Raw genomic sequence first — 23,500 nt, forward strand, 5'->3', positions numbered from 1 at the left:
GAGAGGCTCGTGGAGGCACGAATGTGACTCACTCAGGGTCACCTGCCGGCTGCTGGCAGAGCTGAGCTGTGACCCCTGAGTTCAGTGCTTTTCCTTTCAACCCTGAAGCCCTATATCCTTGGTTCTGCCCCTGCCTGGGTCCTAAGGAAGTCAGCTCACCAGCAGGAGTGTCCCGGATGGGCAGTAGCAGCCGGGGTGGCAGGTCTGGTCAATCCCTGGAGGGGCACTGAGCTCTGCACAGGAGGCAGGGCCCTGGGCACAGTCCAGCCACCGCTTGCCCCCGGGACACATGCCAGGCACGGGCCCTGGGAACACAGAAATTGGTAGCTCAGCCCTAGCACATTTGACTCTTCCCGGGGCTCTCAACCCAGGAGAGGCACTGGCTCTAGGTGGGGCCAGGGAGGTCACAGGGCTGCTCGGGAACTCAGAGGGGGTACCTGAGGTGACAGGGAGGGGTTAATAGGGTGGGATGATTCCTGAGGGCCAAGGTGCAGTGGAGGAGGTGAGTGCCGCCCTCACCTGCACAGGGCTGCAGCCCACAGCTGGAGAAGTCTAGAAGGCCGGGCAGGCCACCGCCTCGGGTGCGGTTCCGGTAGCCACTGCCGCAGGTCACAGAGCACGGAGACCAGGGGCCCCACTCCCCACCAAGACCTGGGGTGGCAGCCAGGTCACTGTAGGTCTTGCCTCCCACATTCACCCTGTCCCCCCTTCCACCCAGACCCCCTAGGGCTTCCCCCCTTCTCACACCTGCAGCATCATGGCCCCCCCATCCACCCAGACACCCTAGGGTGCCCCTCCCTTCCCACACCTGCAGCATCAACAGCCCCCCCGCCGACACCCTAGGGAACCCCTCCCTTCTCACACCTGCAGCATTACAGCCCACCTCAGGAGGCCTCACTCCTCTGCCTGGAGCAGGGCTGGCCTCCACAGAGGACCCCTTAGGGAAGGGCTTTTGGGGCTCTCTGGGGACACTTCCTAGTATCTTTTGGGGGTGTGGGGAAGTGACTGGGGATGGTCCTGCCTCCTCTCTGGAGGGTTCTGAGGGCCTCAGTCCCAGCTCTTACCCCGACACGGCCGCAGGCTGCAGAATTCGGCCTCCATGTTGGGGCCCTCGCATGCAGCACCCCCAAAGGAAGCTGGAGGCGCAGTGCCTGCCCGGAAGCGCCGCCGAATGCCCACGTCGCAACTGCGGCTGCAGAGACTCCATGGGGTCCAGGGGCTCCAGCCACAGGCCACTGCCAGGGTGAGTATGGGGAGGGGCAGAGTAGGTGTGAAGCCAGGTCAGGTCATCCCCAGTCCCCAACTTCCCTGGGGCACCATCCACAGCCCAGGGGTTGATCTGAAGGGACCAGCAGCCTCTGTGGTCCCTGAGGACCCACCACTGCAGATTCCTGGGCATCAAGGGTACCTGGGCAGGGCTCCGAGGTGCACACCATCTCACCGGACACACAGGTGCTGCAGAGAGAGGACCCGTTGTGGCCACAATCAGGCCCTGCCTTGTGCAGCTCAACGCACCTGTCCCCAGGGGGAAGCGGCGGGCACCACCATGTCCAGTTGCCCCGTGTTTCCCTTGAACTTCATGAGGTGGCTGAGGATTCTCGTCCAGGCCCTCTCACCCAGTCTCACCCAGTAAACTACCTGAGGCCCCAGGCACAGCGCTTGTCTTGTCTCTCACTTTGATCAGAGAGTCACCTTTACCTAACTTGCATTCTGTTTGCATTTGTTACAGTTTGGAAAGGACTCTGAACAGCTCGCAGAGCCAGGAAGAAGCGATTTAGAAAGAGTAGACCCTAGCATGAATCTTTGGGAAGAAGAAGTGTGAACTTTTCTTTCCTTTTACTTTTCTCTAATCAATGTTTTATTTTTTTATTTATATATATTTTTAAATATCTTATTTATTCATGAAAGACACAGAGAGAGGCAGAGACATAGGCAGAGGGATAAGCAGGCTCCTTGGGGAGCCCAATGTAGGACTCAATCCCAGTACCCCAGGATCACAAACTGAGCCAAAGTCTCAACCACTGAGCCACCCACGTGCCCCTCTAATCAACGTTTTAAAGCCCACTGCTCAAACACAGGGAATTTCCAGAAAAAGAATGTAAGAAAGAAAAAGCCAAAGAGGAAGGGGTGGCGGAGAGGAAGCCGAAGGGGACCATGGGTGGGGGGGCAGGGGATGGGGAAGAAAAAGGAAGAGGAGTAGGAAAGATGGAGAAAATGAATTTAAACGTAAGAAAAGAAAAACAGAAAATGCGGAAAGAATGGGGGAGTGCGTCCCCTGCTGGCAGGGCACGGGGTCAGCGTGGAGACATGAGATCTTTGAGCAGAAATCAAGTGGATCCCAGGTAGGAAGTACACCCAGGAAAGGGAAGTGGAGGTGACTGGAAGGGGAGGCTAGAGGACCCTCTCCAGCCCCTACTCCCTTCCCAAATCACCTCCCTTGTCTGAGCCTGAGCCTCCCCACAGATGCCCAGCCAGGTGTCTCACCCACCTTGGTATCCCTGGGGCCCAGGCCTGGCACCAGCTTGACCCCCGGTGTGTGTGTCCAGGCCTGTCCACCCCTGGAGCCACCGAGCAACCCCCCCATGCCCCCCACCCCTCACTGGGGGTCGGAGGCTTACCAGTTGTTGCAGGAGTCCAGCAGAGCCACTGCTCCCAGTGTGTAGAGCCTCCCATGCAGCTGGCAGGGACACTGGCTACGGGGCAAGCAGCTGGCATTGTGCAGGAAGAGGCCAGGGGGGCAGGTGCAGCCAGGGGCACAGAAGCTGGTGCACTCTACCCCCGGGGCCTGAGCCAGGCACAGCTGAAGGCAGGGGCCCCCGTCCTGCTGGCATTGCTCTGCTGAGCGGAACACCATGTCCCCCGGGCATTGAGCTGGACAAGAAGACAGAGCGGGTCTCAGCATGGGCAGGAAAGGGTCAGGAGATGGAGGGGTGAGGGGAAGCTGCAGGCAGGTGACCGGGGTGGGGGGAGCAGGAGTGAGAAGCCAGAGGAAGCCCCTCCCGCTCTCCACGACCCGCACCCCCCCCCCCCCCCCGTAGGCTTGCTCTCGTGTCTGGGAGGTTGCTGGTAAAGATTCATAGCTTTGGCTGACTTTAATACAAATATCCTTTAAAAAAAAAATATTTATTTCTATTGCGGGGGGGGATGGGGGGGTGGGAGGCACACTGGGAGAGGAATCTTAAAGCAGACTCCGTGCTGAGTCCAGAGCCTAACACAGGGCTCAATCCCAAGACCATGAGATCTGGGCCTTAAGTCAAGAGTCAGACGCTCAACAGACTGCACCACTCAGGTGCCCCAACACAAATATCCTTGAAAGCAAAGCAGTCACTGGGCCAGGAGCAGGGCTCAAAGGAAAAAGGAGAGGGACACGGGGCCAGGGGTTTCTAGAGAAGGGCTGGCTCTGCTTCTCGAAATTCCTGCAGTGAGTGGTTCTGCCCAAAGGCCAGTCTGACTTCCTTAGCCACATGCCTGGGAAGGAGACCTTGGCCAGGGAGGAGCAAAGAGCCTGAGCCTTGGGCCGCAGCCCATGCCTGGTCCCCAGGGCACAGGAGCCAGAGGACGGAGACCAGGAAGCTCCGCAGTTTCTTAGCTCAGGATAGGGCCCATCCTGGAGCCAGAGGTCAGTGATGTGAGAAGGTGGGGTAAAGAGAGGTCAAGGCCAGGGGCTGGCTGGGTGTGGCTGGGTAGAGAAGGGCAGGGGCTGGGGGAGGTTGCACCTGTGCAGGGCTGTGTGTTGCAATCCCTGGTCTGGCTGTGAGGTCCCTGGCACTCGGGGTCCCCAGAGCAGCTGCGTCCACGTATCTGGATGCCTCCATCACAGGGGGCTGAGCAAGTGGACCAGGGAGCCCACAAACCCCAGGTGCTTGGCACTGTCGGGAAGAGCCAAGTCTATCACCATGCAAGCGAGCAAAGATGTGGGCAGGGGATGGGGCACGGGAGGGCCGGGCTGTGTGCAGAATCTCAACTGTAGCTTCAGCTAGGATTGTCCCAAGCACCCCTGCAGGCTAGGCCCACCCTATTAATCCCAGGGTGGGGCTGGAGGAGAAACTCTGGGACAACAGGTCTGCTCTAGCCCCTCTGCCCCCTCCCGTCCCAGGTGTTCAGAATCTGCCCAAGGGGTCATTCTTCCCCTTCGTTCTTCATCCCACCCCAGTGATCAACCCACCCCAGGGACAGAGGGGGGGCATACCTGGGCACATAGAGGGGCTACAGGGCTCCTCCTGGGTGGCCTCTCCTGGGCAGGATGTGTCCCCGGGGCTGGGGCAGAGCCGGTAACGACTGCGCCAACCGGGGCCTCCTCCGAGGGTAAGGCAGCTCCGGGAACAGGAGGACCAGGGTGCCCAGGGGGTCCAGCCCAGCACCTCTGGAGGGGAAGAGGGCGCAGGGGTCCTGCACAGGAGTCCTTGCAGGGCTGAGAGACTTGGGAGACTGGGCCGGGTCTAAGATGGACTTGTAAAGATGGGGAGTGCCTCTCTGGGTTCAGACGTGGCCTCTGCCCCTTGGGGACCCCCACCACCCAGCCCGGGTCTCACTCTCAAAGCACAGACTCCTGTTCAGCCAAGCTCCAGCTCAGGCCACACCTCTATCTATGGGCCCGGCTGGCACCTCATGTCCACTACCCACCCTCACATTTTCCCCCAGATCAACTCTTCCAGAGTCTTCTAAACACCTGTCCTTCATTCAGCTTCAATGCCGGGAACCCAAGCCCCCACAGACACTGTCAATTAGACACCTGTCAGGGCCCACTGCCCCCTTCTTCCCTTCCCTGCTGTAAGAGCCTGGCCCAGACCCCATGGAGCCACGCCTGTGCCCCTGACTCCTATTCTCGCCTCTGCCCCACCTGCCTGCTTTGCAGTCTCTGCTGCACCTGCTCTGCCAGAGGGGACCCCAGGTAGTGGGAGACGGAAATGCTCTGGGCTCCTTCGTGTGGCGTCTGTGTCCTCCTGATTGGCTACCCCAGCCTTAACACTCGGCCAACAGGACCAGCTTCACCCCTGCTCTCAGACACCCTGTTCCCGCAAGACCAGCCTGCTCTTGGCACGCGGGCAGGCTACATGGGGAGAGGATGCTGCCCAGGCCCCATCCTCTGTCTTGTCCCCGACCAAGCCTCATGTGTCAAGGCTACTTCCAGGGCCTCTTGGACTGGAAGGCCGCCCTGACCACCATGCGGGGGGGGCGGTCGCACTGTATTCCTAGGGCAGGACTTAGGAGGAGGGAGGCAGGCATGGGGTGCTTGGGGGGTGGGTAGCAGGCCCCCGCATCCTGGGTCCGATCCTGGCTCCTGACCATACCTGTCCCACACTCCACATGGCAGGCCTGCAGCTCCTGACTGTTGCCTTCACACGGGGCGCCCCCGGAAGCAGCCGGTGGGTTGGAAGGGGATCTGGGGGGAGAAGCAGCCTGAGCACCCACTGTCCTCATCCTGCCCTCACTCCTGTCTTCTTTGTTCGAGGGTCCTCCAGCCACCACCCTCCCTCCATGACCCCTTCCCTTCCTTCTCCCATACTCCTCCTCCTGCCCCCACCAATTGCTCCACCCCGCACACCTGAACCTGGCCCTCACTCCAGAGCCACAGGAGCGGTCACAGGGACCCCAAGAGGACCAGGCTGACCAGCCGCAGGCCACGGGGCAGTCCCCTGGTTCACACAGCAGGGCCCCCTTCTCACACAGGCTGCAAGGGAGAGGGAGGCAGAGGAGGTCAGGACTGGGAAGGGGGGTGGGGAGGGGCCGGTCCCCTGACCTAGGCCTTCCCCACCAGAGCAGACATCCTCACCAGCGGCTGCAGTTGTCCAGGAGGAAGGGCACCCCTGGCTGCTTCAGCTCTTCACCCACGAGGCAAGGGCACTCAGAGAGGGGCAGGCAGCGAGCATCGTGGAGGAGGAGCCCAGGAGGGCAGCGGCATCCTAGGGTACAGGCAGGAGGACACTCAGCCCCAAGTAGGGGGCAGTGGGAGGGGAGGCTGGAGACTGAGGGCCAGCAAGCATCCCAGGCTCCCCCTGAGGGCTCCGCCCGCCTCACTCCTGCTTGCTGGGTGTGCCTCACCCTCCAGACAGTGCCCGCTGCAGCTTCGGTTGGCCTCAGGATCCATGCAGGAGGGTGGACACGGTGGCACAAGCCCCTTCTGGCACAGCTCAGCACTAATATGCACACGGCCCAGCCCACAGTCTGGCGGGAGATGGACACTTAGGCAGGGTGGGTACAAGAGGCCCAGTGACCTTCCCCAATAGCCCCACCCCCACAGAGCCCCATCCTTGGATGCCCCTGCAGGGCCCAGCTCCCTCACCTGTGTCACCTGTGCAGGGCTGCAAGCTGCAGGGTGCCCCCTCCTGGGAGGCCCCAGGGCAGGGAGCACCACCATTCTTGGGCGGGGGGTCCACACAGTTCCTCTGGCGACTCCGATGGCCACCCCCACAGGAGACACTGCAGGGCCCCCAGGGCCCCCACACAGCCCACGCCCCAGCCACTGTGTGGGAAGAAAGAATGGAGGTGGAGCAGAGCAGCCCAAGGAGACACAGACTGTGCAGGAGAAAGCCAGGCGGCTGAGCAGAGAGGACCTGGACAGTGGCCAGCTAGGTGGCCTAGGGCAGCACCACAGCTTCCTCTCCTGTCCCAGGAAACCTTCGCTAGGTGGGGGGATCTGAGTAAAGACCTCCAGGTGCCTCCCAGGATAAGGCTCTGGTCCCTGGAAGGGGCTGGGATGTGGGAGTCCTGCAGCAGAGCGTCTCCTGGTGGCAGCAGACACAAGCCAGGTTAGGAGGCCAGGGGTGGGGGTTCCAGAGACCCCGGTGCCCCGCTCTGCAATGCAGAGGCAAGGTGGGGACTGTTCCCTCAGATCTACAGAACGAAAGGTCTACGAGGCCTTGGGCACAGCCTGGTAACACCCTCACTCTGAAGTGGCACCGCCTCTGGGCTCTAGTTCCCACACTGAGGAAGTCAGAGACCCACTCGGGCAGGAAGAGGGCAGGGCCAGGGGCAGGCTCCCTGATTAGCCCTCTGGAGGTACAAGGCTGTGACATCGGAAGGGGCTGTTCTCCTAGAGTCCCGGATAGGAGCTTGGACCCTGGGGTCCCCAAGAGATCGAGGCTGTCCTCCCCGGTATGGGTCTGGATGGCAGCCCACCGCAGGTGTCCCACCCAGGGGAAGAGGCCAGGGAGCCGGTTACCTGGGCAGGCCTGCACGAAGCAGGGCTGGCTGCGGAACCTGTCGGATGGGCAGCTGCCCCCGGGCAGGGAAGGCCGCAACACGTCCCGGCGCTGGGAGGCGAGGCCCGGCCCGCAGGTGCGGCTGCAGCTGCTCCAGGCAGACCAGGGCGCCAGCCTGCAGTCCACTGCAAGGGGACAGGTGTGCAAGACTCAGAGCGGGGCTCACGCAGGAGCGGGGCCCTCAGAGGCGTTCCTGCCAGGGACCTACCACAGCCGTCCTCGTCAGAGCCGTCCTGGCAGTCGGGCCGCAGGTCACAGCGCCGCTCAGCCGGCAGGCACTCACCACTACCACAGCTCAGCTGGCTCAGGGAGCAGAGGGCTCGCGAGGCCGGCAGCCCGGGTAGGGCTGTGGTGGGCACCGTGAAGGGCACAGGGCCCACTGCCCGCGAGGTCGGGGGAAGGGAGCCACGTAAGTGATTCCTGACCGGCTGATAGACTGAGCCCCTTCTGCCTCAGACCACGAGCAGAATAGCTTGTTGACCAGATGTCCTGCCTCTGTTTCCTCCTGAAGCTTCCCATGCATGTTGGATAGATGGATAGATGGATAGATGGATGGATGGATGGATAAAGAATGACGGATAGGGTGGCTGAATGTATGTTGGAAGGCTGGCTGGCTGATGGATGGGTGAGTGGATGGATCGATGGACAGATGGATGGACAGATGGATGGACAGATGGATGGATAGATGGTTGGATTAATGGATGAATCTCCTCAAAGATCAGACAGGGTTTGTGAAACAGGCTAGGACCCAAGACCTATCTCACCTGCCCTCTTGTCCATCTGCAAAGACACACACACTCCTGGCTCTTACCCACTGTTTCTTTCTACTCTCTGCTCCCCTCCAGCCTCTCACGGTTCCTTCCCATAGGAGCTAGGAACAGGGGGCGGAGACTTCCCTCAACCTAAAGCCCTCCTGCCACTGCCACCCCTGTGACTTCAAACCCTCCCCAAGGGCCCCTGCTCACCACAGTGCTTCTCGTCAGAGCCATCCAGACAGTCCTCTCTCCCATCGCACACCTGCTCCTGCTCCACGCAGCCCAGCACCTCACAGGGCACCTGGCCTGGGCTGCACCACACTGGCGGGAAGGGCTCCGGGGTGACACTCTGGCCTGTGGGTGCCACTGCAGCCAGTTGATGGGACACTTGCCCACCACGCCTTCCGTCCCTCAGCCCCCCACCTCCCTCCTCCTGACAGTTGGTGTGCCTCCACTTCCTGCATCAGGAGGCTTGGCCCTAGGTCCTCCCAAAACCCTGCCCTCGTGCTGTGTGATCTTGAGCAAAGTGGCTAACCTCCTGGGGCCTCTGTCTCTCCAACAGGGACGTTGTTGGGATGTGTGGACTTAGTGGGTAGAAGACCACAGAATCTTACCAGCAGGGGCCCCTGGAGTCTCTGGGTACTCGGGGAGCACTGTCACGGCTGCCATTCCTGGTCCTGGGGATGTGGCCTCAGGCTGGGTTAGGGAGGGGGTGGTCCTGGTCTGCACAGATTCCCTAGGACTCAAGCGAGGAGCCTCAGAGCCTGGGACCTGAGTCACTGGCCCTTTCTCTGTGGGTGCAGGAGGGAGAGGGGTGAGACCCGCCCACTCCCCTTCCATGAGATGAAGCAGACAACAGGTTCTCCCAAGGGTCTCCGGGCTGGGCTGGGGATGGTGCAGGGTAAGACCAGACCACACCCTACCTTCTGAGGGCCTTCAGACCACAAATGAAGTGGGATTTGGTCCAAGGAACACAAGAGGGTTTTCCATGAAAGTAAAAAAGAGCTTAGTTTTTGTTTTGTTTTGTTTTGTTATGAGCTTTGTTTTAAGCTGAGAGATGTACCCTCCTCTCAAGGACACACGCATGGCAGCTTCCAAGTAAAAGTGACAGGACAATGTTGAAGGCCCTGTACCCAATGACACCTTGGAAGCTACAGCAGAAAGGGGTTTGAAACAAGAGATTAGTGTTAAAAGACAGTCATTTTTCTAGAAGCAGATTTAGGATGACATTAGAATTCATCACATAGTCTGTGTGTTACAGACTCAAGCGATGGTACAAGTTGCTTCATCTGCTTTTCACAAAAGACACAGAAACACGGGCCAACCAGGCTCCTGGACGGCTTCCGCTGGAGCTTACCAGAAAGGGCTGTGCACGCTGTCAATAAGACCTCTTGGTCTTACAGATGGAAAAACGGAGACTGGGCAGGTGGTGAGGCAAACCCAACGTCTCCCAAGGGAGGAGACCAGCTCCGGACACAGCTGACTGCCCTGACAGCCCACCCCTTCCTTGCCTTGCTGTGAGACAGCTGGCCCTGGGCTCACGCCCAGGTGACGGCTCAGGAAGGCTGGTATGTAACCAGCAGGGAGCTCCTTCCTTGGCCAGTTTAGGAACATGCTAACTTGGTGACCCCAACCTCCCTGTGCCCACTTAGAGACCCTTCAGAAAGGGGTGCCCGGCTGCCTTCATGAGGGAGCAGTAGGGCCAGGCAGCATTCCACAGCCCCATGGAGACCTGTCCTGGCCAGGGGCCTGGGGACAGCAGCCATACAGCAGGGCACAGGCTCAGCCCTGGGAGCCAGCCTGGGGCATCCAACCCTGGAATCTGGGAGGGCGAGCAGGGGCAGGATTTGGCCAAGGCGTGGTGACCAGGTCTTCCCTCTGGAGGCAACCCTACTCCAGTGAGGGACGCCAGGGGCCAAAAAACTGACTACTGAGATGTAAGGTCCCTTGCCCTGGGGATGAGGGGCCTGGAGTTTGTGCACATACCTGTCGGGGGTATGGGTGACCCTTGCCAGGGATGCCAGCCTTCAGCCTCTGTCAGACCCTGTGGATGGAGAGGGCTCAGCCACCCACGCAGCCTGGGCCCTAAGGCAGCTCTGCCTGCCTACTAGGCATCTGCGTCTCATTCCCACTGGGAAGCACCCGGGGCCCATGGCTCCTCTCCTGTCCCCAAAGTGCAGGGTAGAGCTGAGAGCAGAGCCTTACTCCCCCACACACCTCCAGGCTGGACCCCCCCTGGTCCTGGGAGTTCAGGGGTCATTCTCACTGCCCCACTCAGGACCCTGCTTCAGCTCTTGCCCCTCAAACCCCCATCTTCCCCCAGCACCCACACCGGTGGGCCTCAGTGCGGCGATCACTCTTCCTGCTGGGTCCCTGACCTTCTCCTTGATCTTCTCCAGAGGAAATGCCTACCCCTCATCTCCACATTATACAACCCCCTCATCCTTCCAGCCTTTTCCAGAACTCTGGGGACCCCAGGGACAAGTAGGGCTCTTCCCAGTTCTGAGTGCCTCATGCCCTGGTGCCACTACCCAGGCCGAAGACCTCTCTTGTCCCCCAGACTCCTCCAGGCCAGGCATCTGCCCTGTGCGCCTCTGCCCCTCTGGTAGCCAGAACCGGGCTGGACCCCAGGAGGCTCACAGGCTGAGGCCAACCGCAAGAGCAGACCAGGGACGCATAGGAAGGCAGTGCTGGCTGCAGGAGTGAAGAGATGGAGGATTGCAGGGTGAGGGAACATGGCTGCAGAGGCCCTGGGGCAGGGACTCCCCATGCCCTACACCCCATGTGTTGGGCCTCAGGTCCCCACTCACCTCCCTGGGCTGGGTGGAGAGTGCTGGGGTCCTGGCCGTGGACCAGACTCTGAGAAGAAAAATAAGGGACTCTGGGGGGCTCTCCCAACCTCAGAGTCCCCAGCGGGCAGGGCGGTCAGTGCTCTCTCTGGGGGCAGGGCTGGGGCACCCCAGAAAGGCACTGCCTGCTAAGACTAGACACAGGCGATCCTATCTCAGTGGTTTTCAATGATTAACTCCCCTGGAGGACTTGTAAAACAGATTTCTGGGCCCCACCCTCGAGTATCTGTCCCAGTAGGTCTGATCTGGGGCCTGAGAATCTGCATTGCTAGTAAGTTCCAGGGGATGCCAATGCTGCTGGTCCGAGGCCACATTTTGAAAACCACCAACTTCCAGACTCTAGGCAAATGGCATAGAATCTTAGACTCCCATGGTGGGCAGGGGCCTCCAAAGGCACCCAGCCACAGGCAGTTGGTATACAAGGCCCAGGGCACCTCGGGGCTGAAGATGTTGCAGAGCATCTGTCACAGGGCTGGTCCCTCTGAGGCTGAGCTGGGTAGCAGGGTACCCCATACCTGCCAGTGGTGGCGGGGTGGGGCCCACAGCCCTCCTCATCTGAGCCATCCTCACAGTCCTTCATGCCGTCACACAGCACCCCTCGTGGAGCACACTCACCAGAGGCACAGCGGTGCCAAGCCCCTGGGCACAGGGGTGCTGCCAGCAGGGACACAGGTGGGAGAGGATGGCTGAGTGCTTCCCCCCCAACAAGCTGTCCCTCCCCCAGCCCACCTGTACTTTTACCTGGCTCACAGCCCAGCAGCTCCACCTGCAGGGAGATGCTGTGGTCACCCCTGGGGACGTGGGGCCACACCCGGACATGCTGGGCCTGTATCATCTGGCCAAACATCTGCACTGGGGGGCGCACATCATCCCTGTTCCTAGAGAAAAGCTGCAAGGACAGGGGCCCTGTTCACCAGGCCCGGGCTGGCCTGTTCTTCAAACTGCCACCCTGACCCTGCTGAGAGACCCCGCCTGATTCAAGGCTCCCAAACTTCAAGGAACCAAGAGCTCCTGCTCTCCTGGCATTAATCATCAGGATTCCTTAAGGCTGTGCGTTCTGGCCCTGGTGTGTCCCCAGAGACAGAATTAAGAGTCAATACGTGGTACAGCCTGATTCCTCCCGCTTTAGGAGGCTTGTCTCCCTGTGGGGGATACAAACCCCAAAAGGGCAAGGCTGTATCTCAGCTGCTCTTGAAATGATCCCTGAGATCCTCAGTGAACTTGACTTCACCCTAGCCCCCTCCCTCCACAGAGCTTTGCACCCTTGCCCTGCAGCTGAGCCACTGTGGTTGCTTCCTATACCCTTTTGACAGCCCCTGCTACTGACAGGTGTTCAACAAGCCTCGAAGGTAGGAATGTCCCTCAGGAGACTGGAAGGCCCCCGGGACGAAGACTGTGGGATCCACAAAGAGGCATGGTGGGTCACTGGCCCAGGAGGCTTGGGCAGCAGTACCTCGGCTGGGGGCAGGCTACCAGGCAGGATGTCACTATAGTTGTGCCAGTGTAGACCATCATTGCTGAACTGGAGCAGGTCCAAGGACCCAGCCCCCTGCGTGATGATGCCTGGGGGGTAGGGCAGGGGTCAGAGCTGAAAGAATGAGCCCACCCCCAGCCCACCATCACTGCCCATTCTTCCAGCCCCCACCCCCCACCCCACGGACCAGTGAGGTTCTGGGGCAGCAGCAGGTCCAGCTGCAGGTAGGCGGGCCAGGTGTGCTGCTGAGCGTAAGTGTTCTTTGTGATGTTCTGACCCTGAGAGCCAGGCCCCGGGGTGGAAGCCCCCAGCACGGCAGCCTGGGTGGGGAGCTCCGGCTCCAGGCTTCCCTTGGGGAGTCGGGCCAGGCCCAGCGGAGAATAGCAGGGGTCTAGGTGCAGAGCAGAGAGGGGCTGGCGTTGGAGAGGGCAGAGGGTGGCAGGAGCCCTCCAGGGGGATAGTCGGGAAGTCACAGGGGAGCTGAGGGATGCCAAGGGCCCTGCAGTTGACCTCGATCCAGGATGGAAGGGGGTGGTCCCGGGAGGAGAGTCAGACAAGCAACTTAAGCCATGATGACTTCCAGATCCTGAGGATGACCATCCTCCCGTGGAAGGTGGGCAGATCCCAGAAGGCCCGCCTCCCCCCTAGGCTGGAGACCCCTGGGCAATTTCCCGTCTGCTCTGCAACAGCATGTGGCCCTCACCTCCAGGCGGAGGCAGAACGTAGGTGACCAGAGGGGGTCCGATCTGGGGATGGAAGGCTGGAGAGGGGGTAGGAGTGGCCATGGGGTGGATCATCTGGTTCTCACCTGTGTAGGGAGACTCGAGGGTTAGGAGGGGAGACCTGCAGATAGGCTCACACCAGCCCCTGGCCCGGCACCCAGGGCTCTCCCCTTCTTGGAGCACTTTCCCTCCCAGGACTTCCCAGGAGCCCCCAGAACAACCTCCCAGTTGGGAAAGGCCCATCCTCCTTCCCTTGGCTTGAGCTGGGGGTTTCCACTTCCACCGAATATTTATTTAGAGAACACAGAATAAAACCGCCAGCCTGAAACTACTTCAGGGCCGGGACCAAGCAGCTGCAGTTCCTAATCCAGGGCTGATATTGCTAATAGGGGACCTTTGTGGGCCCTAGAAAAGGTATCTCTGGATAGAAGCAGCCCTGTGGTTGGGGTCTAGCTCCCATTTGCTGACTAACTTGTGTAGTGAACAATCTATACAACTGTGTATGCTGCCTCTCCTTTAACCTCAGCAGCCTGTAGGTGGACTTTTAGGATGAGCAATCTGGACCCATAAATGCCATTAGTTTTCAAGCCTTTGTATTTTCTTGTTTCATTTATTTTTATTTTTTTAAAGATTTTATTTATTTATTTGAGAGAAAGACACAGAGATAATGACAGAACACGAGTAGTGAGGAGAGGGAGAAGAAGGCTGCCCACTGACCCAAAAGGACAGAGAAGGCAGGCAGAGATTGAGACCTGACCTTAGGAGGGCAGAGACAAGCCTTCCCACCCAGAGGGCCCCTTCCTTCCCCAGGATCCAGGACCCAGACTCCTTCCACCCTGAGGCTGGGGTAGTTGCTCCCCCCTCTGACTCTGACTCTGACTCTGTGCTGCCACCTGGGGCTCCCTCTGAGTACCTGCCCTCCTCCTATCCTAGGAGTTCCCCAGCCATTCCCCAGACCCACTCACCAGGCTGGGCGCAGTAGCAACATGAGTCTCCCATTCCCTCCACCAGGACCCAGCCCTGTGGACACAGAGTCGGGCTGGACATGCTGAGCTGGCAACCCACCAACCTCTGACCCAGTCTATCAGCAACCCTGGCCTCTGCACACTGCCACCAGCCCCCCCACCCTCACCCCCCACCTCACCCCTGCTACCCCAGCCCCAGGCCCCTCTGCCCCCCTCACCTGGGGGCAGCTGCCCAGCGGACAGTAGACGGAGCAGTGCACGGTGCTGTTGTGCAGACACTGGCAGACTCTGCAGGGGCCCTCTCGCCAGCGCTCCCCCACACCGCGGACCCGGCCCTGCTGCTCACAGCCTGCACAGGGTTCTGTCTGGCACCTGCACAAAGGGCCGCCACCGGCTGAGTGGGCTCACCTAGGCAACCAACTTGTCCTGATGTGCTGGGAGTGAGTGGCCTCCCAGGGCTTGGGACTTTCAGTGATAAAACCGGGAAAGTATTGGGTCAACTGGGAAGCTTGGTCTCCCCATCACCCAGATCCCACCTCTGCACCCGAGAAACTGCAACTGGCCCATGAGAGGGGCATGGAAGCAAGCTATGCCAAAACCCTGGCCAGTGGAGCCCCTTTCAGAGGGGGTTGGGCAGCCAGGCCCCACTACTTTCAGAGGCATGGGGATACAAACCAGAGGACCCATACCTGCCCCTAGACTTGTGGGCTCCCTAATCCCCTTTTTGGACCTGGAGGGCATAAAACTGATTCAGGGGTTCCCAAAAGATGTGCTGGGAATCCTGGTGTTTAGGCTGATAGGGCTCAGAATAGGGAGGTTCCTCATCTGGGGTCCATGGTCCACTGGAAGCATCTCGAGTGAGAAAGGGCACACCAGTGGCTTCCTAATTGGGAGCTGGGGTTGAGGGTTGCAGGTCCCCCCGGTGTGGGTGCAAGTACCGGCGGGCCTTGCGGTGGATGCCACGGCACTGGCGACCTTGGCCGGAGAGGCGGGGGTTGTTGGGGCTCCGGAAGGACCACTGAATGTTCTGGCTCCCACAGGGGCCCAAGCACTCAGCCCAGGGGGACCAGGAGGACCAGCCACAGTTCACTGAGGGAGAGCCAAGAGTCAGGGGCCAGAAGAGGGTTGGGTACCCCACCGGCTGGCCCGGGAGGGGACGAGGGACCCCTTAGGAAAGGCCAAGGGCAGGAGCTCACCAGCGCAGTCTGGGTCGGGCCGACAGCGCTGGGGCCGCCCATCTTGGCAGGTGCAAAGTTGACAGTTGGCCTTGATGCGCTGCCCAGGCCAGTACCGGGCTCCGTCCAGCAGGCAGGGGCACTGCCGGGGCCACACACACCGCCCCTCACTGCCCAGCACCTGGCCTACAGGGCACCAGCAGCCTAGGGGAAGCCCAGGGTGAGGTTTCCCTGCAGAGAGGTCCGCCTCTGCAGATACACCTGCCACCCCCTGGGCCCAGGGCCCCCCTTACCTGGGCTGCCGCAGGGCTGGTTAGCTGAGCACACAGCCTGACCAGAGATCTCATCACAAGTCAGAGGGCAGGGGGCACAGGGCCAGAATACCAACTGCCCAGAGCAGGTGGCATTGGGGCAGCCATCCTGAGGGCAGGGCCCTGAGAGGAAATCAGAACCAGAGTCTGGGAAAGTGGGTCCCCTGCAGAAACAAGCCACCCAGGAGCAACCCCTCCACACCCTCCTCCCCACAGTGCTCTCCTTCCTTGCACTCACTGATCTGACGGGTGGCGTGAGGGCCTCCAGGTAGCATGGCACAGGTCCGGCCCCCGTTCTGGGGGTGTTGGCACTGTCGCTGACGGGTCACGGTACCCATACACGGCTCAGTGCACAGGGACCAGGGAGACCAAGAGGTCCACTGGCCATCCACTGTGAGGAGGAGGGGCAAGACAGGTTGGTGGGGGTAGGACATGAGGCGAGGCTGTGAGCCCAGTGGTCTTCCTCTCCTTTGCTCTCTCCAGGGGCCCCCACCTAACCCGCTGGCCCTCCCGGGCACCTCAGGCCCCTCACCTGGGCAAGCAGCTGTGAAGCAGGCCTGTGTCTGGTGCTCAGGGCCCCCACAGCGCTGCAGCACTGGCAGATGAGGTGGGGAGCAGTGGCGGCTCCGGCCCTGCACCCCAGGCCCACATGTCTGGCTACATGGTCCCCATGAGTCCCAGGGGCCCCAGGCCCCACAGCCCTGCTCTTCTGGGGAAGGCCCTATGTCCCCTGCCAATTTACAGTCAGGCTGTCCGTCACACACCTAGGGAGGGAATGGGAATTAAGGTTCCTTTCGAGTTGGGTGGCACGATGGCTCTGCCTCCTGTGCACCCCCCACACACACAACCTCACCAGCTGGAAACTGATGCAGAGGCCATCAGGACAGGAGTATTCTGGGCAGGGAACCCTTGTTCCATTGGGGCTTCCTGGGGCTGTCACCCCCTCTGAGGGGAAGAGAAGAGAAAGCAGACAAGGAATGAGAACTGCCCCACATGCCTCACCCCCCACCAGCCTAGGCCTCCCCTAGGGGAACAATGTCCTACCACAGCCCAGCTCATCTTTGCCCTGGGAACAGTCAGAGATCCCATCACAGAGCTGCTCGGGTTTAGGCACAGCTGCAGAGCTGAACCACACCAGAAGAGGCCACTGCACTGGGGCAGCTGGGTGGAGCCTGTGGGCACCAGAAAAGTGTCCTGTTGTGCCCTCTCTCTGCAGAGGGACTGGCAGGGGGAACCAAAGGCACTGAACCTGAACCTAGCCCAAAGACACCTTTGGGAGGGGTCTGGGAGAGGCGGGCAGACCTGGGGAGGGGTGGAGCCTTGGGCAGCTGTCCCCTCCTCCCAGGGACAGGTGGTGGGAGCGGGAAGGGTGGATTTGCAGAGGCACAAGGGAACCCCCAGGTCTGGTGGGGTGGAGCAGGAGGGGTAGCCCCCAAAACAGGCCCACTGGGGATGCCCACAGACCCACTGCCCTCGGCTTTATCCCTTCTTGCCCAAATGTGGGCCAAAGCAAAAGCCCCTTTCTTCTCTCCCTTGGGCCTGGGTGGAAGGGCAAAAGTCTTCAAAGACAGTGTCATGAAAAAGATCAAGGGAGGCTCTGACGACCCGACACCTCCGTGGCTCTTGCCCGGCTGTGCCGCAGGGGTGGGGGTGGGGTGGGGGTGGGGGTGGGGGTGGGGGTGGGGAAGGACCGGGTCGGGGGGCCGTGCAGCGCCGGGCTCTCACCGCAGGCGTCAGGGCCCTCGTCTGAGCCATCCGGGCAGTGCGGCTCGCCGTCACACAACTGTGCGGGGGACACGCAGGGCCAGCCGCAGCCGTGCTCGTCGCTGCCGTCTGCGCAGTCCTCCTCGCCGTCGCAGAGCCAGCCCCGGGGCGCGCATTCGCTGCTGCCGCACGGGAACTCGAGGGGACCGCAGGGCGGTGCTGCCACGGGCACCCGCGCTAGACCAGGCTGCCCGCCTCCCTGCGCCCTGGCCCTGAGGGTCCTTTCCTGCGCCCCGACCTTCCCCACCTGCAGCCCCTCCACACGTCCAGGCGCTCCCGCACTCCGCTCCCGCACTGGTTTCCCAAAAGCTGGCCCCTCCTCGCCCAGGAATTCCGCTCACCACCTCCAGCCCCCTCACATCAGTGGGAAGGCCTTGGATGTCACGAAGTTAGATCCCGACTCTTCCAGCACCACTCAAACCCCTTTCAGGTTGCGAATTCTAGTGTCTTGGGGGCCTGGGTCTGTGCTACCTCCCCCCCAACCCCTTAACCCCCCCACCCCGCACCTGCCTCAGTGCCTCCCTCTGAGAGGCTCTCCCCACCTCTCTTTCCCAGGCCTCTAGACTCCAGCTTTTTCACCCCCTTTCCCCCAGCACACTCACCGGAGCTGGCACCGGCCAGGGGAGTTTGGACAGTCTCCCCAAAGCCAGCGGAAGAGCCAGGCAAAGTGCCAGCCGGGGGGGTGGGCAGCGAAGGGAAGGGGCAGTGCCCAGGTCCCTCGTCAGCTCCATCTGGGCAGTCCCAGATCCCGTCACACAGAAGGATGGCCCCCACGCAGGTGCCATCAACACAGGACACCTCCCCAGGAGTGCAGTGCAGCTGCCCTGCAGCCAGGGAAAGGAGGGGTGATCCCAAGGCACTGCCCCTTAAGCTCACTGTTTGAGGTGCCCCTATTCACACCTCTACAGGTGTCAGTTTCCTAGCAGGAACCTGAATTGCTGAAGGAGGGGAGGCAGGAAGGTTGGGGCTCACAAGACAGGCCTTGTGGGAGGGGGTGCCCAGTGGACTGGAGTCCAGAGGGGAAGACCACTCACCCAGACAGGCCTCTTCATCAGCAGCATCCGGACAGTCGGGATGCCCATCACAGAGCAGCGCGGGGGGCAGGCAGCGCCCATCAGTGCAGGTCAGTGAGTTGTGGGGGCATGGGCAGCCCCGTTCATCTGTCCCATCTCCACAGTCGTCCTGCCCATCACAGAGCAGGGCCAGGGGCAGGCAGTGGCCAGAGCTGCAAGATATCTGCCCCTCCCCACAGCCTGGGGTGGCGCAGCCTGGCATGAGGCAAGCCGATAGGGTCAGGATGACAAAGGGTCCTAGAGAAGCCTCCCCTCCCCCAGAAAGACCAGAACAGCCCTGCCCACCAGGCATAGCCGCTGGCAATGTGAGCTCAGAAAGCCACTGTAGCACAGGTTTTAGTTACCTGTACGACAACTGACCCATCACTCAGCCACTGCCCCACGCAGGCAAGGACACTCACCCTCCTCGTCTGAGCCATCGCCACAGTCATCCTGGTTGTCACAAAGCCACCTGTGGGGCACACAGTGCCCACTCTCCTGGCATGGGACCTCTCCCTCTACACAGCCAGGCACCGGTTCCTCACAGCGTGTACTGTTGCTCCCACAAAGCCACTGACTGTCCTGGCATGTGCTGAGCACACAGTGTCCTGGGATCAGTCACAGCGCTGGGCTTTGGCAGCCCAGGGTCATGGGGCTCCCCCGAGGCCCCCCCACTCACCAGTTCCCACAGTTGTTTTGCAGTATGGTCCCCGGGGGGAAGAAGCTGCCGCCTGACTCACAAGGGCAGGAAGCTGGTTCTAAGCAGACTCCTCCTGGGATCACAGGGGGCAAGACTGGAGCAAATGGGGCACAGCAGCCCCTAGCGCCAGTCCTGTGGCCATGACCTGGTGGCTCTCTTCCCTGTCCCAGCACCACCAAGCACCACCCCCCACTACCCCCCCACCCCTACCCCCGCCCCTGATTCTGACTCTACCCACCATGCAGCAGAGTCCCCTCGGGGCAGAAGCAGCCCTCCACACAGGCAACAGCCTGGCAGTGCCACCCAGGCTCAGTACCATGGTCATGGCAGGTAGAGGGACATATGGGGCCACAGGCCTCATATACCTGGCCCCCTTCACACTGCAGAGCTGGGTAGAGAGGAGAGAGGCTTGGGTCAAGGTGGTGCAAGGGCATCAGCAGGTAAGCCAGCCCAAGATGATACACACGGAGCACAAGGGGCAGCATGGTGTAGACTCTTGCTGAGCCCCTCTCAGGGCTGTTAGTAATGTGAAAGTTGTAGAGGAAAGCAATCTCAGTGTGCTTAAAGTGTGTGCACCACACATATTTGCCCTTGAATGAACACACAGCTTGCTTGCAGGCCAGGAAGAGCATCCACAAAGGAGCTGAGGGCTTGGTGGAATTGGGCATCGGGGACTGAGGGCAGGGCACACTCACGGCAGAGCTCCTGGCTGCGCCAGCGGACATAGAGTCCACGCCGGGCACACTCATCTGCATAGGTGGCAATGGCTGAGCAGAGACACTCACAGTCACCCCCTGAATCGCAGCTGTGGAAGGGATTATTCAGCCCCTGGACCCCAGCCCCAGCCCCTCCCACCCGTTCCCACCCCATCCCTGGCTCACCCCTCTCACCCGCAGGCATCATACACACACCACTCGTAGTGCTGCTGTGGGGGCACCTCCGCATGGCACGGGGCAAAGAGCGACTGCAGCATCACCCCGCAGCGGGCATGGGCCCAGTCGGCCCGATGGGCGTTCACCTGCAGGCACAGCACCGTGGACCAGCCAGACCCCATCTGCTGCACCCAGCCCCTGAATCCTCCCCACCCTGCAGGTTTCTGCAGCTGTCCTGCACACCCTTCCCCCCCACCTGCCCATGCTCACGGTACAGGGGTGTGCCAGGTCCCCTGGCTCGGGGCAGAGTGGATTCAGGTGCCAGGAGTGGGCAGCCAGCTCAGCTGTGGGTTCCAGGACACCCTGGCGGCTCCGCAGGTCATTGCTGGCATCTCCATCGAAATCTCCACACAGCCCAGACACACGGCCGCGGAACTGCGGGGCCAGCTGCACCAGGACCCGGGTGCCTGGGCAGAGAGGGCAGCAGGGTGCAGCTTTGTGCAGAAATGACCCCATTGGCCCTCATCAGGGCCAGGGGCAGGGGAAGACCAAGGCTGGGTACTCTGTGGGCCTGTTTGACCATCAGCACAGGTACTACACCTGTTTTGTTTTGTTTTTTTTTTTTTTTTCAGAGCTGACTGGTGATAAGACACCAGCATCTGGGGCTAGGGCAGAAGTAGGAGCGCACCCTCCTAACTAAACCCAGGTCATGGGCAACAGGGAAATTCCAGGTGGGAACCCCAACTTCAAGACAGACTGTGGCATCCACCAGCCCCAGAGGCTCAGAGAGCAGCCCCGCTGTGCTAACCGGACGACCCCTTCCCACATCAGGCGTTTCTTTGGTTTTCCTCAATTTCTCAGTGACTGTTCTTTCTAAAATGCCAACTGCTTGGGTTTGGGTAGTGGGATGTTAGGTTTATTTCCATTTCTTCTTTCCCAAACTGGGTATTTTCTAAATGTTTCTTTAGCAAGGAGGTATTGCTTTTACATCGAAGAGAAACATAACTTTAAAAACATAATTTGGGAACTCCCACCAGTTGTAAGGAAGAGGAAGAGTCTGTGGGGTGTCAGCCTCATGACACTAAGGGGACATGGGTCAGATGGTTAAGGGTGGGGACCTGACCTCCATCCCAGAGCAGGCTGAGGCCCAGGCGGGTCGTGAGCAGCAGGAAGAGACCAGCACGACGCAGGCTCAGCCCAGGGCCCGTGTAGACCTTGGGGGGTGTTATGCTCACCCCATTCACCATCACTGCCCGGCCTATGGAGGAAGACAGGTATTCAGGCTCTCCCTTGGACTGTAAGGGCTCCCAGATGCTCCAAGAGGCCCTCCCCAGCCTGCCTCCAACCTTCCTTTTGCTTCTCCAGCTGTGTGACCTTGGGCCAGTCATTCGACCTCTCTGGGTCTTAATTTCTTGGAGCCTTCCAGATTATGATTCCCAACCAAGAGGAGAGAAGAGAGGTGCCAGCCCCGCTGCACTGATAGTAAGCAGTAGAGAACCCCAAGGCCCTGGCCCCCCATGCAGAAGTGTGATGCCACCCAGCGTGCCCCTCCCTCCCTGGCAGTGTCACCCTTCCACGTTGCAGCCACCTCTGAGCATGTGCACGACAGTGCTCTGTAGTTGCACGGTCAGGGCTTTGGTGCAGGTAAGGCCGCTGGCCCTGCAGGGCAGGTTCTGGGCAGACACTGTGAACTGACCACTGGCCTCGCGCACCAGCAGATATTCGCAGGCTCCAGGGAAGGTGAAAGCCAGCCCATCAAAGGTCACGTAGTGGGGGGCACCCGATGCGTGGCACCGTCCACTGCACTGGTGGCCTGTGCAGTGCCACTGCCGACCCTGACATACACTGGGATGGGGGTGGGGGCAGGGAGGCAGAGTCATGAGGACATGTATCCAGGGGATGAAGCTGTCCAGGTTCCAGGTGACAGACACAAACTGAGGCTTGGGGGAATCCTGGAAAGCCCCCGTTGCCCAGGTCAGTCTGGTTATCCCACCTCATCCTAGTTCAAGGGGCTAGACATACCAAATGTTGCAGTCCTCCTGGATGGTGGCGTTGGGCAGATACCACTGCCCACCGTGACGGCAGGGGCAGAGCTCAGGAGGCACACAGCGTTCCTCCTGGGCAGAGGCCGGGGACAAGGGGGCACCTTGGAGCGCTGCCAGACCCACCACCCATTGTTTCGGGCAATGCCCTGGTTAGAGCAGGCCCCGTGGTGCCCTGGGCAGCCCCCTCCCAGACTTACCAGCAACACGGTCCCTGGGGGACAGACACAGCTCCCTGTGCTGTCTGGGGGGCAGGAATGGTTGGCACTAGGGCTGTCACAGGTGAGGAGGCAGGCACCGGGGACATAGATGAGCTCATGGGGGCAGAATGTCTGCTGGGGGCCACAGTGGTGAGCAGAGCAATTCCAGAGGCCCCTCTCCTGGCAGACACTGCCGGGGTGGGGAGGGAGGTAAGAGGCAGTCCCAAGGCAGGACTCACCTCCAGACGCCTCTGGTCTGACCTGGGAGAGTCTCAGGAACCCAGGGGGTCTGAGGCCCTAACGTTGACTCCGTTGACTCTGGAGACCTGAGCGTCTTACCCCCACACCCCAGTTACAAGCACAGGAAGTGGGGCTGCTCCCAGCACCAGCCATACCTGGGACAGACATGGTCAGCATTTCCTGCTTCAGCACCACGGGGGCCCTTCTCTGGGCTCTGGGGTTCTCAAAGAACCCCATTCCCAGCCCAGGTAGGAGAGGGATTCTCTGAAGTCTCATCCTCACCCACCAAGCTCTGGCCACTGATCCTGCCTCCACAGGCCCAGAACTGGCCTTTACTTCTCCCCAACCCTTAGAAGAGCCTCTGAACCACACTCAACCAGAATTCAGAGATCTGGGTTCATAGCCCCGCATCCCTAACAGGCTGTGTGACCCTGCAAGCCGTTTGGCCTATTCAAGCCTCAGGTGTCCCCATCTGCAAAATGGGAACAATTCTTCTACTTCCTACTTTACTAGGCCATTGTAAGAATTCACTAGAATTATAAAAGATAATGTACAAGAGTGTTTTAGAGGTCTGAAAAACGCTCCACAACTGAGAAGCTATCAGTGCTTTGCTGCCCTGCGGGTGCATGCCATACCCTAACCCACAGGGCTACAAGCCCAAACTCTTTGCTCTAACTGTGCCCCTTCGCCCCCCAGCTCTTTGCCTTCCCACAAGGCCGCCGCCCTTACCAGTGGTTGCAGTCCTTCATGGTAGCACTGCCAGGAACATAGCGATGAGTTCCAAGCTGGCAGGAGCACATGCTGGGGGGCACACACTCGCCCTCAGGGTCCCATAGCAACCCTGGTGGGCAGCTACAACCAGCCACACAGCTGCCCAGCTCCCCACAGTCTTCTGGCTCCCCACAGTTGTGACCACACGCTGGGGTACACTCCTGATACTCCTGGCCCCCAGGACACGGGACAGCTGGGCACAGAGACACACACAGGTCAGGGGCCTAACTACTGCTGCTCTACCCACCCTTCTGGAATTCACACCCCCTATGCCTCTGAAAGAAGGCACACTCAGACATTAGAGGTTCTCCTGGGGGCCTTCCCCTGCTGCAAAGCTTTTGGATCCCTGTGCACTATTCCTAGAAGGGGCTGGGAAGAGGAGCCTGGGGGTGGGGCTGGCTGGCTC

The 23,500-nt window shown here is 60.6% G+C and overlaps 1 protein-coding gene across 1 annotated transcript in view; it reads right to left on the bottom strand.

Annotated features, from left to right (window-relative positions):
• The window catches only part of LOC129515722 (SCO-spondin-like), a 56,687-nt gene that overhangs the window by 20,789 nt on the left and 12,398 nt on the right, over positions 1 to 23,500 (bottom strand). Inside the window, exons 18-61 of the mRNA XM_055334760.1 lie at positions 23,053 to 23,287; positions 22,084 to 22,273; positions 21,864 to 21,958; positions 21,430 to 21,686; positions 20,965 to 21,099; positions 20,112 to 20,308; positions 19,860 to 19,987; positions 19,665 to 19,774; positions 19,208 to 19,357; positions 18,949 to 19,042; positions 18,692 to 18,861; positions 18,252 to 18,485; positions 17,820 to 18,041; positions 17,179 to 17,376; positions 16,307 to 16,398; positions 15,986 to 16,217; positions 15,692 to 15,844; positions 15,436 to 15,576; positions 15,164 to 15,346; positions 14,906 to 15,056; positions 14,186 to 14,339; positions 13,968 to 14,022; positions 12,984 to 13,088; positions 12,468 to 12,671; positions 12,260 to 12,369; positions 11,548 to 11,695; positions 11,275 to 11,460; positions 9,944 to 10,042; positions 8,572 to 8,748; positions 8,168 to 8,311; positions 7,411 to 7,581; positions 7,163 to 7,327; positions 6,284 to 6,463; positions 6,043 to 6,165; positions 5,774 to 5,903; positions 5,546 to 5,671; positions 5,292 to 5,383; positions 4,190 to 4,363; positions 3,717 to 3,869; positions 2,619 to 2,871; positions 1,409 to 1,455; positions 1,065 to 1,235; positions 520 to 651; positions 160 to 305 (exon numbers count right to left, since the gene is read on the bottom strand). Coding sequence (XP_055190735.1) covers positions 160 to 305; positions 520 to 651; positions 1,065 to 1,235; positions 1,409 to 1,455; positions 2,619 to 2,871; positions 3,717 to 3,869; positions 4,190 to 4,363; positions 5,292 to 5,383; positions 5,546 to 5,671; positions 5,774 to 5,903; positions 6,043 to 6,165; positions 6,284 to 6,463; positions 7,163 to 7,327; positions 7,411 to 7,581; positions 8,168 to 8,311; positions 8,572 to 8,748; positions 9,944 to 10,042; positions 11,275 to 11,460; positions 11,548 to 11,695; positions 12,260 to 12,369; positions 12,468 to 12,671; positions 12,984 to 13,088; positions 13,968 to 14,022; positions 14,186 to 14,339; positions 14,906 to 15,056; positions 15,164 to 15,346; positions 15,436 to 15,576; positions 15,692 to 15,844; positions 15,986 to 16,217; positions 16,307 to 16,398; positions 17,179 to 17,376; positions 17,820 to 18,041; positions 18,252 to 18,485; positions 18,692 to 18,861; positions 18,949 to 19,042; positions 19,208 to 19,357; positions 19,665 to 19,774; positions 19,860 to 19,987; positions 20,112 to 20,308; positions 20,965 to 21,099; positions 21,430 to 21,686; positions 21,864 to 21,958; positions 22,084 to 22,273; positions 23,053 to 23,287 — 6,812 coding nt within the window. The remainder of the gene's footprint in view (positions 1 to 159; positions 306 to 519; positions 652 to 1,064; positions 1,236 to 1,408; positions 1,456 to 2,618; positions 2,872 to 3,716; positions 3,870 to 4,189; positions 4,364 to 5,291; positions 5,384 to 5,545; positions 5,672 to 5,773; positions 5,904 to 6,042; positions 6,166 to 6,283; positions 6,464 to 7,162; positions 7,328 to 7,410; positions 7,582 to 8,167; positions 8,312 to 8,571; positions 8,749 to 9,943; positions 10,043 to 11,274; positions 11,461 to 11,547; positions 11,696 to 12,259; positions 12,370 to 12,467; positions 12,672 to 12,983; positions 13,089 to 13,967; positions 14,023 to 14,185; positions 14,340 to 14,905; positions 15,057 to 15,163; positions 15,347 to 15,435; positions 15,577 to 15,691; positions 15,845 to 15,985; positions 16,218 to 16,306; positions 16,399 to 17,178; positions 17,377 to 17,819; positions 18,042 to 18,251; positions 18,486 to 18,691; positions 18,862 to 18,948; positions 19,043 to 19,207; positions 19,358 to 19,664; positions 19,775 to 19,859; positions 19,988 to 20,111; positions 20,309 to 20,964; positions 21,100 to 21,429; positions 21,687 to 21,863; positions 21,959 to 22,083; positions 22,274 to 23,052; positions 23,288 to 23,500) is intronic.

The sequence above is a fragment of the Nyctereutes procyonoides genome, unplaced genomic scaffold, assembly GCF_905146905.1.
Source record: "Nyctereutes procyonoides isolate TBG_1078 unplaced genomic scaffold, NYPRO_anot_genome, whole genome shotgun sequence".
In the NCBI taxonomy this organism is placed as follows: Eukaryota; Metazoa; Chordata; class Mammalia; order Carnivora; family Canidae; genus Nyctereutes; species Nyctereutes procyonoides.